The 13,485-nt window shown below is 42.4% G+C and overlaps 1 protein-coding gene across 1 annotated transcript in view; it reads right to left on the bottom strand.

Moving 5' to 3' along the window:
- The window catches only part of ZRANB1 (zinc finger RANBP2-type containing 1), a 41,255-nt gene extending 29,250 nt beyond the window's left edge, over window positions 1-12,005 (bottom strand). Inside the window, exons 1-3 of the mRNA XM_081192917.1 lie at window positions 11,615-12,005; window positions 2,145-2,230; window positions 186-1,036 (exon numbers count right to left, since the gene is read on the bottom strand). Coding sequence (XP_081049043.1) covers window positions 186-999 — 814 coding nt within the window. The 5' untranslated portion in view covers window positions 1,000-1,036; window positions 2,145-2,230; window positions 11,615-12,005. The remainder of the gene's footprint in view (window positions 1-185; window positions 1,037-2,144; window positions 2,231-11,614) is intronic.
- Between the last annotated feature and the right edge of the window lie 1,480 nt (window positions 12,006-13,485).

Genomic DNA, 13,485 nt, shown 5'->3' with positions numbered 1-13,485 from the left:
TATTGTGTTGTTAAAATATGGAAATTCAACATTTGTATAGTGATTTTAAGTGTTTAAAGTGCTTCATATGCATGCTTGTTATAAACATTGTGTGAAGGTTGCCAAAATAATTGTGTTTTACATTTTAACCAATATACACCACTCATCTTCCCTTGTAAATGAAATATGACTGACACAGAACTTACCAACACAAGCATTAAGAAACAGCCAGTCAGTCTTCTTCATTCTGTTTTTTATTTGCTTTAGTTTTTTGAAGTCAACTTCAAGTTCTTCTTTGCTGCCAACAGCTCCAGCCAGCTCAATTCTCTGAAAGTCCATTTTCATTTCAGATTCCCGTTTGGTTGTAGGAGGTGATCTTCTTTGGCTATTACCACTACTACAGCTGCCCCTCCATCGAGTTCTGTCTTGCTCATTTATTATTGAGGAAGCTTCGTCTGTTTCTGCCAATTCTATTGCTTCAATGTTGTTGGGTCTTGGATGATCACACACAACACACTTTCTGGCTTTAGCCCAGTTTTCATACGTACAGACAGAACAGGTCCAGTGCTGTGTCCTCATGTTTAGTTTATTTCTATCATTGTACTCCTCACAAGGATCCACAGAGAAAGGAGCTGGTCTTGAACCAGACCCTGAAGACTGAGGGGATTCTGTGGGACTCCTGGTCCTACGCTGAGACAAGCACTGTGTGCATCGTATTGCACGAGGCCAGTTCAAGTATGTGCACATGTGGCATGACCACTTATTTGCACTTTCCATACTGTAGGATGATTTAACTCTTGGTCTTGCACTGGAATCTGGACATATCAAAGGGCTGCTGCCTCCTTCAATACTTGCAGGATCCCAATCTCTACCGACATCACTTGAACCACTTTTGAAAGGATCTTCTGTTATAATAGTTCCACTAGGTCTTTGAGCACGGCACATGGTACACTTGATTGCAGATGGCCAGTTTTCGTATGTACAATACTCACAAGCCCATTTTATTCCACGTTCTGTCATCCTGCACTCCTTGAAGTAAATGATTTCAGGCAGAAAGCTTTGGGAAAAAGAATAAGAATGAATCTATTAAAACACATAAATTATGTACTATCCACAGTTATGAAAAAATATATACCAAATATATACCAAAAGAGTAACTAAACACAGTTCATGCACAATGCTTGATCATGGATTAGGATTACATGAAGAAGTCAGGAAAAGGCTCAGTTTCATTCATCCCCTTTTTCCCTCCTTCACATGCAGAGAGAAAAGATTTAGGTTTCTTTGAAAGTAAAAGCCTTCAGTTTTCTGTTACAGTTGAACTCAGGAAACTGTGGTCAGTTCAAACAAATCAGGATCACATCGAAGCTTCAAATTCTGGTTTGTTCAGAATAAACCAGAATAAATAAACCACAGAAAGTGAGAGCCAGAGATTCATTTGCATAACCATGCTTAGCATTGTGTCTGAACAGTACTTTCATATCACACTTGACTGAGTATTGCTTTACTCAATAGTGTAAAGAAAATATTATAACAACTGCTAATCGGTCATTAGCTGCCTTACTTATTTTATACCTCATACAGTACAGAATTGATAAACACAAATGGATCAGTGACAGATCATTAAGCATCCTCAGGAATGACCTGAAAGATACATTGAGAGCTAATTTCTGCTAATGTATTGTACTTAAAGTTCAATATATGTTCCCAGCACCTTATATCAGGATAACTAACAGTATAACTAATGTACTGACTAAAATCTCTATCATTTTATTTAACAGAAAAAATATGAATAAAATACACTTTAGGCTGTTCCTAAATCCTACTTTAAGAAGCTGAAGATGGAATACATCAGTTTACTAACTACTCAGATTTGTTACTTTAGAAATCAGAATATCCCTAAAACTCCCCCCCTTTTTTTAAAGTTCAACACTCATTCAAGAGGCAACAGCATTGTAAGAGAATTATGTTACATCAACATTATAACATTCAGTCACTTTTAAACCAGTTAATCCCAGTTTTGCTGTTTTACAAGGGTCCTCCAGATTTTGGAATCACTAACTCATCACACAATACAAAGGACTCAGGTAGGAGTTGAAAGATAATGTATGACCCTTCTTTTTTCAGATGACCATATGGTTTTAAACAAAAATTGTTCTATTTACTTTTTCTATACTGAAGAGTCTATTTCGTCTCCATACTGCCTTTTCAGTGGCAAGGATGATGGACAGCACTAAGTACACAGCTTTTCCTGTGAACAACACAAATTATTGTTAAAATCTTACTACAACATACAGGAAATAGTACTTACTATATCAGTCACATTTGTCATGTCTAGAGTAAATTTTTGAGTAACTTTAAATGAAACTGCAGCAGAACTATCTATGGATCTGCTGCTTTATCATTCAAACACAAGTCTGATAAACTCCAGCTTCATAGAGAACTGGCTCAGCTGTAACCTACTTATGACTACATCAATTTCAAAACACTTGAAGCATTTCCTCAAGCATTAGCAATGCTTCAAAACAGAATAAACTGCATATATGAAAGCTGCTTCCTTGTAGGCAGTTATTCAAAACCTACATGTCAATATGTATGATTATACCTCATAAAGTATATATATGCAATAGCAAACCAAGCATGGGACATGTGATTCAGCCAAACAAACCCACACATGATCAATTCCAATAAAGGATTCATTCCATTTCCTATATTCAAGTGACCTTTCTTTCCAGTAGAATGGCCCTGGAATTATTAATGAACCAAGATCCAAAGGACCAAGCAGGATCCATGTAGTTACTTCAGGTCCACCCAAGCAACAACCACTTGTAACTTTTTCATTTTTTGAAAAGCAGATCCCCGTTTCGTATCACAAGCTACATTTGAAAGTCCCCTCACTTTCAAGAGTGGCTTACTATGGTTCTTCACTTTCAGATAACCTCAAGTCACAATCCTGTTTCGTCACCCAGTAATTTGGATACATATCTACGCTCTCATGCATGTTTCTTTCAGGAAACAACCAACTTTGGCTTCCACCATTAATTAGCTAATCAGAACTGTGCAGCAGAGAGGCAAAAGATCATGTTGTAGGCTACTGGATTTGAAGTGCCCCTAGCAACTGATCACAGCAAAAAACATCTCCTATCTAAGCCTCACAGGGCCTACTACAGAATGGGTACCAATAAAATCCCATTTCCTCATTTTTTTGGGGGGGGGACAAAATTAATTACACTTACATATATGCAGTATTCTAGTTTGTTTCCTCCCAGTGTAACAAAGAGAGGAGTGGGACAGGTGAAATTTGAGCAGCGTATACCAGCATTCCCAATAACCCCCCATTTGCTTAATTGTGCTGAGCTATTATATACCATTTAATCTTTATATGGTATTGGAGAGCAGATTTTTACAAGGAATCACTACAGCAGCTCCTTGTGCACTTGCTTTGGCCCATTTCAGATTTTCTGATCCTCCCTGCCGAGTTTCAACTATTATTTGTTTGTGCAGACCTTTGATTTTAAAACAAATAAATGGTTTGACACTTAATCTGTAATCAAGAACCAGCCCCAGGAACATACACTTGTGCCCCATTCCCAGGTACAGAATTTTTTTTCTTTTTATCAATATGATTGCTGGTTTGGCATTACATCTGCACTTTGGCCAATGAAAACCAGGTTTGCCATCTCAAGCCAGAACCTATATACCAATTTCAAACTCTGTTTCTGGATTATGCTCCCAATCTGCAAAACCATTGTTTCCAGGCAGGCCGCTCATCTGCTCCAGCCTCAAGAGAATAAATACCACAATGAATGGAATATTTTCAGATGCTGGCTCTTGAAATGATAAACAAAATAACACAATTTTAACTGCTAGCTTAGTACTTAAAGCATGAGTTTCAGGTGCTATTTTGGACCAAACATGTATTTTATTTATTGAATTGATATTTTATCCTTCCTCCCAAAGGAGCTCTTGTCATGTATCACAAAGAATTGCTAGTACTACTACTTCAGCATAAAGCAGAGGTGTTAATTATAGAATTTAAATTATGATTTGTTTTATTTTACACTCATATGAGAAAGACCCTATCGTTCTACCTTCCAGAAATGTTCATGCAGTTCTTCTTTTCCAGTAGATATCAGAAACTGGCAGACATTGTTGGAAACCGAGCATGTCATGTTGTGACTAGCTGCAAGTGTCGATTTGTATTGATTTGTTTTACTAACTGAAGGAGTAGTGTAGAGGAGGAAGAATTTGCTTTGTAGTATTCACAGTAGGAAAGCCTTTCATACAGACTTAACAGGGCTGCCTTCAGATGTCTTCTAAGGTTATATAGTTGCTCATCTTCTTGACATCTGATGGGAGGGTGTTCCACAGGGTGGGCGCAACTACTAAGAAAGCCCTCTGCCTGGTTCCCTGTAACTTCACTTCTTGCAGTGAGGGAACCATCAGAAGGCCCTCAGAGCTGGACCTCGGTGTCTGGGCTGAATGATGGGAGTGGAGACATCTAGGTATACTAGATGCACAAGGCAAAAGCTTTATACTTTATGTACAAAAACTGGGTTAGGTTTCTTTTTTAAATGACAGCCCTAAGCCCCCCGCCCCACACAGAGATTAAAAGGTGATGGATTGTTTAATTAGCCAAAGACCTGGGAGAAGAGGAATGTTTTTGCCTATCACCTAAAGATATGTAATGAAGACGCCAGGCAAGCCTCCCTGGGGAAATCATTTCATAATGGAGGAGCCACCATAAAAAAGGCCTGCTTCTGTGTTGCCACCCTCTGGGCCTCTTGTGGAGGAGGTGCATGGAGAAATCTCCAGAGTGATGAAGGACTCTCCAGAACAGATTTAGGGTACTATAAAGGCTGCAAGGGGTGAGATAAATTCTTGAAAATTGCTTCCCTTCTTGTTCCACCTACAGGAAGTCTTACCTGTGAGTAGAACTTTTTTAAAAAAAGTCTACGTAACAGTAACACATTTTTCATGTTAAGTCAACAAGCTATTAAAGCTCTCCTTGAAATTAGCCAGACGCATACCTAGGAGTTGGTGAAACTGGCCTTCACCTGGGACACAGGCCCAGGGGGGACACAAAAATCATCTATCAGACTATGGATTGTATGACAAATATGTGTGTGGTGAAATGACACCACTGTCCTGCCGACATCAAGTGCAGGAGAAGCTTCTCATCCTTCCTGAACCATGAAGGCGATTCGGGGAGGGGAGCACCGATACAGCTCCTTGCCAAGGGCACAGGGGGCTTTACATATGCCCCTGAAATTAGCTGACGCAAACCAAATAGGAAAAAATATTTTGAAGAATGCCTACATAAATCACCCTTCTGAAGTTCTTCCAAAGTTCTCAAATGTGGTAGTAAGATATGACAAAAAGGGTTTTTTGGGGGGGCACAATGACAGATGATTAACAAATCTGTTTTAATAGTGCACGTGATAACATACATTTGATCCCCTTCCTTTGTAGTACTAGCAAAAGACATTAAGTACTGGGAGAAAGGGTACATGCTTGTATAGCTCCAAGCATCCTCTTGGAATATATGTAGAAGGAATTACATTTAACTGTAGTACTGCCTACATTTCTAAAAAGATACAAAGACTGTACAAACATTGTAGCATGAACTTGTACAGTCATGTGTGTGTTTCCAGTCAGCTGACACCACAAAATAATAATCATGTGCTATTCTAATTACTGTATTGTTACATTATTTCACAATCAGGTCATTTTGTTTATCTTAACAGTTTAACAACAATCAAGTGATACTTTTTAAAGTACAAGTCCTCAAATCCTTTAGTTGTCTGTAGATAGCAGATGTCCATTTATCACTGTCTCCTAGCAACTAAGGTTAGGCTATATACACATTTATAACCCTTGTATGTAGATCAATTGCTTGAACACTCATTTATTATAATACTATCCCTAGAATTTGTAGAAAACAAAGAGTCTAGCAATTTGGCACAATCAACAGTAGTTCAATATATTTCTATTCTTATACTATCCTCAAATGGAAGATAATGATGCAGCATAAACCAAGATGGCTTGGCAGAGTCCTCTACGCATTTGGCTAGTGCTGAAAATAAGCCATATAGAAATGTATCAAAATCTGTGCCAAATAAATTGGAAGTGCTACATAGAATGACCAACCAAAAAAGACAGAAAGAAATTTAAGAGGAGATAGATTATAATATTTGTGCAGAAAAGTAATAGATTTTTTTAAAAGTCATCTAAAAACACAGTACAGTGGTATCTCTGGATATGCACACCTCCGGTTGCATATCCTTCAGGATGTGAATGTGGTAAACCCGAAAGTATTTTTCCAGGTTTCGCCCCGCGCGCATGCACAGAAACGGTCCCTCCAGTTGCAGAAACCTCGGGATCTGACCAGAGCTTCGGAACGGATCCCATCCACAACTGGAGGTACCACTGTAATGCTATTTGACACTATTAATCCAATTAGGGTAAAATACCCAGCTTTTCCATAATTTCAGTACAAATTTCATACTGAAGGACCCTGTTCAAGCCATATTATGAACTCAATATGGGATTTACATAAGTGACACCACCACAGAGTATGGCTTCTAAACCCCTTTATCAGCAATTACAAAAACTTAAGTGAAACTTCAGGCAGACCATATCATGCAAAAGAAGCTGAAGTTGGAAAAAAAGCCAGGTTGTGCATACAGAAGCCCTTACATCTATTCAAGAAATTATTCAGATCATAGATCTTTTAAAGTTAGTATCTTTTGCTCAATATCACACCATAACAAAGTTCTATATCAAATTAATCTATACTCAGTAGTAGGAAACTAAATCCAGCCAGTGAGCCAGATTTCCATATACCCTGGTAGGACAAGTTTGATAGGCTGCCCACCTGTCAACCCCTTGGTGTTACAACAACATCAGGTGACCCATTTTTGCCCCTGGAGATTTGAAAGCAAAGTGTATGGGCAAAAAAGCATGTGCAGTGCTTGTGGATGTTTGGGAAGCACTGCACAAGGGGTTTTGCAGACAACGCAGATCAGCAGTGCCTGCAGAGTTCCTTTCAGCCAAGCCCATTTCATCCAAGCCTTTACCAGTCCCACATTGGATGTAACACATGATGCAAGGTGTAGGGCAGGTGAGAGTGACTTTGCTGAAATGGACAGGCAGGCCAAACGTGGAGGGTACAGTGACCGATGGGCATAAATTAGGCCGACAGGCCAAAGGTTCTTCACCTTTGCTAGTTAAAAATTATCTACTTCTACCAATTACATTACTAGTTGATATAATAGATGGGGGGGGTGTTAGGGGAGGGGTAGCACTTCTGGTGGGGGTCACATCATGCTCCTTCTGGGGTAGTTTGTTCCCCTTTAGTCCCCACCCTGCAATTCTCAGGTTGTGTAAGCCTTCCACACTGTAACCTTTCTAAGATTTCTAACCTGCAGCTTATTCTAACATTAGTTGCTTCCTTTGCTAATATAAAAACAACTGTTTATTTTTGCTTCTATGCCTTCTAAGGGAACTGCAACACCACACTGACAAACATGTTGTATAAGTAGTTTTATTATTATTTTTCAAACGGTGACTTCGCCATTACTGCCTTGCCCCGGAAGAACTTTAAGTAACCTGAAACAATAATATAAGGCTCAGCCTTAACCAAATTGGGGGGGGGGGGGAATCCTCCCATCTTAATGGAACTGATTAGCAAGGGTAAGATTGGTTTAACATCTATTTTTCCTTTTAAAAAGTCTTTTTCAACATCCTAAGAAAAATGTTTTGTATAATTCGAAAGGTTACATACTGCAACACTGGATGGGCCTGTTAAACCACATTATTTCTATGCCTCATTTTCATTCTGCTGAACCAACAGGATAACTTTTTTATCCCTTCTTGGAGCATCAACCATTTGGATTTACTCATTGTTAAAACTTCATTTACAGTTTATGTCAACATCAACAAAAATTAACTTTATTTCCTAATAATATATGTAGTGAACTGTTTTAAAGAAACCTTTAGCTCATTAGAAACTATAAGTTATGAAATTTTTCAGTACTAGTGATTACAATATGCTTACAAAAACAGACCAAAAGCTCAATCATGTCACAACATGTTAAAGTAAAATGTTGTTAATCCTAGAAAGAGTTCTGAATAGGCACATCTAAATGGGAAACCTTTTCACCCCAGTGGGCCTGATCTTTATCTCCCTGATCCTGGTGGGCCAAATTTGACAAATTGGCAGAGCCACCCACCTGTTAATTATTCGATGTAATTAGGGTTTGTTTCCAGGCTCAATTCAAAGTGCTGGTTTTGACTTAGAAAGCCCTATATGGCTTAGTTCCAGGCTATCTCAAAGACCGTATTCTGTCATAAGAACCTGCCCAAGCTGTGAGATCATCAGGGTAGGGCATCATCTCAGTCCCACCACCCTCACAGGTACACTTGGTGGGAATGCAGGAGAGGGAGCCACTCTGGTGGCTGATGTCAGAGTTTGGAACTCATTTCCTAGAAAAGTTAGACTGACTCCCTCCTTATTGTCCTTTCACAGGCATGTTTTTATTCCCACAGGCCTTTTAAGAACTGGCTGTCTTTAAGGAAAGGGCTGGTGCTGTGATGTTATTGTTGTTGTTATCTATATTTTTAATGTATCTTTTAATATGTTGTTGAAATTCTGCTAATGTTTAATTACTTTAATTATTCTTTTTTATCTTTTAATTTGTTTCTATTTTATCTGTGCTTTTGTATTTTTTATCTGTAGGTCTGGGGAAAAGGAAGAAGGAGAAGGAGAAGATCATCTGCAGAACATCAGTACTTCAAAGCACCCTTCAGGACTTGAAAATATCCCTGTGTGGTACTGTGAAGAGCCCCTAAGTCTGCCTTTCTGCAGGGATTGGCAGAATTTGGTGTGCACTCAGTCCAGCAGGACTGGAACTCCCAGAATCCCTGATGATTGTCCATGCTACCTAGGACTGATGAGAGTTGGAATCCAACAACATCTAGAGGGTCATAGGTTTTCTCATCCCTAAACTAAAAATACATAGGTTGGCTAAAGATTAAGCCATCTGGTAGGTGTCAACCTTGCTGGTATACCACAGGCTTAATAAGGCTGCAATCCTAATTTATCCAGGAGTACACCCCACTGAATTCAATGGGGCTTGCTTCTGAGTATACATGGCTTGGATTATTATTTCTGCTGTTCATCATTCTTTGTAGTTAAAATAAAATACAAACTAAAGCAAAATTTTATGTGGTAAATAATATTTGAACAATAATGGGGTACTTTCTTTACAATCAAATCATAAATGCTAACTTTCTACACAGGAAAGTTACAGTAGTAATTTAAAGAACCTCAGCTTTCTAGTTATGATATGCATAAACTAAAAGTGGCTTTTGTAACTCAACTACTAATTCCTTGATGGCTTCAGTGGACTTCAGAACCATCTCTTAGAAATTCACATGTCAAATCACCTCCAAAAAGGCAGCAAACACACAAAAGGTAGCTATTCCTCAAGAATTAGTGGAAATAGCAGAAATAGAATCTGAAATGTTTTAAATCTACAGAAAACTGAGCTGGGAATGAAAACATCCTGTTATTCCGTGGAAAGTAACTTGTCTTCAGTGGCATCCTGAATAACTGCCAGAAGACTTTGGATAGCTAGATAAATTTATGCCCTTGAAATCATAGCCAGCATATATGTAGCAGGAAGCATTACCAATTACAGTGCCACATCCCATGAGTTCTAGCAAAGGCATTCCTTGCTCATAAAAAAACAATGCAATTACAGAGCAACTTCACAGCCCTTGTTAAGAACAGCATCCAGACTATGTTTAGGACACCCTGCTGTCACACACAGTCCTCAATGCTACTGCCTAAGACTATAAGGGGTTGCCCTATGTAATGCATCAACTGGAAATGGTATGTTCAGAATCTTTTTAGACTATCTAGGGGTGAAATTACTCTCTCAAATCAGGAGAGGGGAGATATGAGAAGACAGCAGAAGAATCTGTACAGCTTTGAAGACTATTTTTTTTTTTACAAAGCAACAGCACAGGGGAACTTGCTCTCAAATACAGAGAGGGTTATCTGCGGTACTCCAAAAAGCACTGTATGACCTCCAAAAATGCCTTGTTTGGCCATTAAGACAGCTGCTGCAATGTAGGAAGATTTTGTTCTAATTATCATTGTCCAGTACAATTTCTTACTATGACTGATGCAGTTCACAAAAGTGTGATCAAGCCAAAAATGCAGTCTCCTTGCGATAGTTGCTATTGGGGGGGGGGGGGGCTGCTCAGCTAGAGTACAACTGCACAAAATCAAATCAATTTCACTCTAACAAGGATAAAGAATTTAACATCTGCACTGAAAAAATCCAGTATTTATGGCATGCCACTTTTGCAACAGAAACAGTAAGACACAGGTTACAGTCTATGAATAATGAGGAAGAGGAGGGGTGGAAAACAGGAGAGGTATGACCTCACTATAGTAAGATGTAGGTACTGCAGCACTAAATGTGGATAAGCAAGAACACAGAAATGTCTCTGCTGCATATGCCAAATTGTGGTTTTCTTAGAGCTTTGAAACAACAGCGTTGGATACACTGCACTAGGTGTTCAAAACCCAGCATTTACCGCATCACATTCCCGTTTCCAAAAACAGAAGTGATGCTCTCCATGCAGACCACGGGGGGCCTGTCGGATAAGCCACACACATTAAGCAAAAACAAGAGTTGCAATATTTAGCAGTCCCCCCCCCAAAAAAAGGCTTCTGGGCACCGAGCAATTTAGTACACATTATGCACACGTTAATACTTCCAGCGGCATGAAAGCCAACTCCAAATAAACTGCCATAGGTGGCAGAACCTTATAGTAAATAACCCAGTGGCGACAGCAGCATCTCTCCCGGGCAGGTGCCTGGATGCTCCAAAACCCACCCACCCCTTTTTCTTTTCTTGCGGCGGGGGGGGGGGATCCCTACATAGAGCAACAGACAAACACTCCGTTGAGGTAACACAAGAGGAATCTCCCCCTCCCCCCCCACACACACACTAAACACAGTGGTCAAAGTTTTAGCCCATTTCTCCCCTGTTCTCCCAGCCCGAGCAAAAGGTGGGGGAGGCTCAGAAACGAGCGGGGCGATGAGCAAGTTAACTACTTAGCAACATCGTTAAGCGGTGGTGTTTTTTGGGAGGGGGCGAGAAAACAGGGGCAGCTTCAACGCCTCTTAGGAGCGAGCGAAAGGCCTTAGGAATCCTTTGCCAACACTAGGGGGGGGTGGCCCGGCCAACAAAGTGATATTGAAGCGGCGCGCGATGTGTGGGGCTGGCGGGGGGGCGGGGGGGAGGTCGCGTAAGCCCCGAGGTACCTCCAGGGGTTTGGGGGGGAAAGGGGGAAGAGGAAGGGCTGTGAAGCTGAGGGACGGAGTTCGCCTCCCTTCTCCGAAGTGAAACTATAAACGCCGCCCCCCCCAGTGAGAAACTGTCCCCTCGCCCTCATAAACACCGGGGGAAAGAGGCGGCTAGGGGTGAGGTAATTCCTCACATTAAATACAAAAGTCCCCCCCCCACAAAAACATTAAGAAATGCTATTTTTTTCTCTCTCCCCCCCACCCCGCCTCGTCGCTTCCCTCCCCACCCCCCACCCCCCGTCTCCATACCTTCGCTGGGCAGCCTCCTGATCCCGCGACTGTCTCTCCTCAGCGGCTGCCGCCCATGCCCCTCACCCGCATCCCAGCCAGCCAGCCGCCCCTGATCCGCACCGCTGGTTGCGGCCTCTCGCTCCCGTCTCCCCCCTCCCCCCCTCGCCCGCTCAGGACATGGTTCCTTCCTGGTCTGGGTGGCTAAAAGGACGTCGCTGGTTGGGAGGACGCTACCACCCCGGCGGGGCTGAGGGGGAGGAAAGCCCAGGCAACGAGATCCCGCCACCCTCGAATCTACCCTGGGCTCGCCTAATGGCGGCGGCTGGAGTGGCCCAAAACAAAATAAACCCCCATACGGCAAAGAGACTGGAAGCTCGCACGTCAGCCCGCCCGGCCTGGGGCCCTGCCGCGTCCCCATTGGCCGCAAAGGCGCCGACAGCCGGCCAATGGGACGGCGCCTCTTTGGAGACGAGCGGGTGATGTCATCCCAGTCTTTGGGGCGCCTCATTGTGAGGATGCTGAAGGGGGGGAGGGGGAGTATCTCCTTTCCTATCCGGGAATAAAATAGGAGGCGGGGGGTGGAAAGGAGAAACCCGCCCCTTGTGTGCACGCGCGGAAAATCCGAGAGGCCCACCTCGACCCTCCACAGCGAATAAGGCAGAGATGGCCGCTTGACGGCTGCAAAGCGCACGCAGGACACTCTTTCCTCCCCGTGAAGCATCGAGAAAGGGATTCCCCTTTCTCTGCTGCTGCTGCTGCTGCTGCTGCTGCTGCTTCCACCACCACCTTCTCCCGCAGATTGCTTCCCTGTTCTGTGCCTGCAAAGAGAAAAGTCCTCTTGCACCATCCGAAATAAACTGCTCAACACCCGCCCCGCTCAGGCAGCCTGTTGTTCCGCTTTCCACAGTGTTTATTTACTTGTTGCACTTATATCCCACACTTTTTCTCCAAGGGGGGCATACACGGTTCTCCCCCCCACACACCATTTAATCCCCACAGCAACAACCCTGTGAAGTAGGTTAGGCTGAGAGGCAGCGACTGGCCCAAGGACACCTGGCCAGCTTCATGGCTGTCTGGGGGTTTTGATCCCTGCTCTCCCAGGATGTCCAAGTCGGATACTCAAACCCAGACTCTCAACCTTGGGTTCCTGTATGTTGTTGGGATCACAACTCGCATCATTGATAGCTGGCATGGCCAGTGGTCCGGCATGATGGAAGTTGTGGTTCAAGGAAATCTGGGGACCCAAGGCTGAAAAAGGCTGCAGGCTAACCACTACGCCATGCTGGTTCTCAGTAATGGCTCTGCTCTCCGAAACAGCACTAGGTATGGCTCCCTGTATTCCCCACTGCCAACCACTTTCCATTGCAGTCTAGACAAGTGTTTCTTACTCCTGCCAGTCCATCTCCCTCAATTTTTTTGATTGGGCGATGAGGTTCCCACTAATTTGCTCCCTGTCATTGAACATATAGAAATGCCTTAAAATAGGGCCAGACCACTGGCCCATCGTAAGCCAGTATTGTATTCAGCCTTGACAGTAGCTCTAAAATCAAGGCCAGGGGAATCTGTGGCCCCCCAGATGTTGAGCTCTAACTTCTACGAAGCCTACACTGTATATGGCCCGTGATCAGAGATGATAGGAGATGGAGTCCAAGCACATCTGGAGGGTTGCGGGTTCCTTTACCTTGCAAGATTATCAGACAAGGTGGTCATTCTCAGTCCAGCAACCCGAAATTCTTTTTACTGGTGCCCAAACCAAGGATACACACATGCTCTACCACTGAACTATAGCCCAGGGTGGCTATTCTTTTTAACAAGTACACTGTGTATCAAATAAAACATTGGAACGACTGTGCCGTTGTTAAGTGTGCTACACAGCAGCCTTCAACAGT

Source organism: Podarcis bocagei (assembly GCF_964188305.1).
Source record: "Podarcis bocagei genome assembly, chromosome: 4".
Classification (NCBI taxonomy): domain Eukaryota; kingdom Metazoa; phylum Chordata; class Lepidosauria; order Squamata; family Lacertidae; genus Podarcis; species Podarcis bocagei.
Note: the sequence above shows the minus strand (reverse complement) of the source record. Positions and strands in the feature narration are given on the sequence as shown.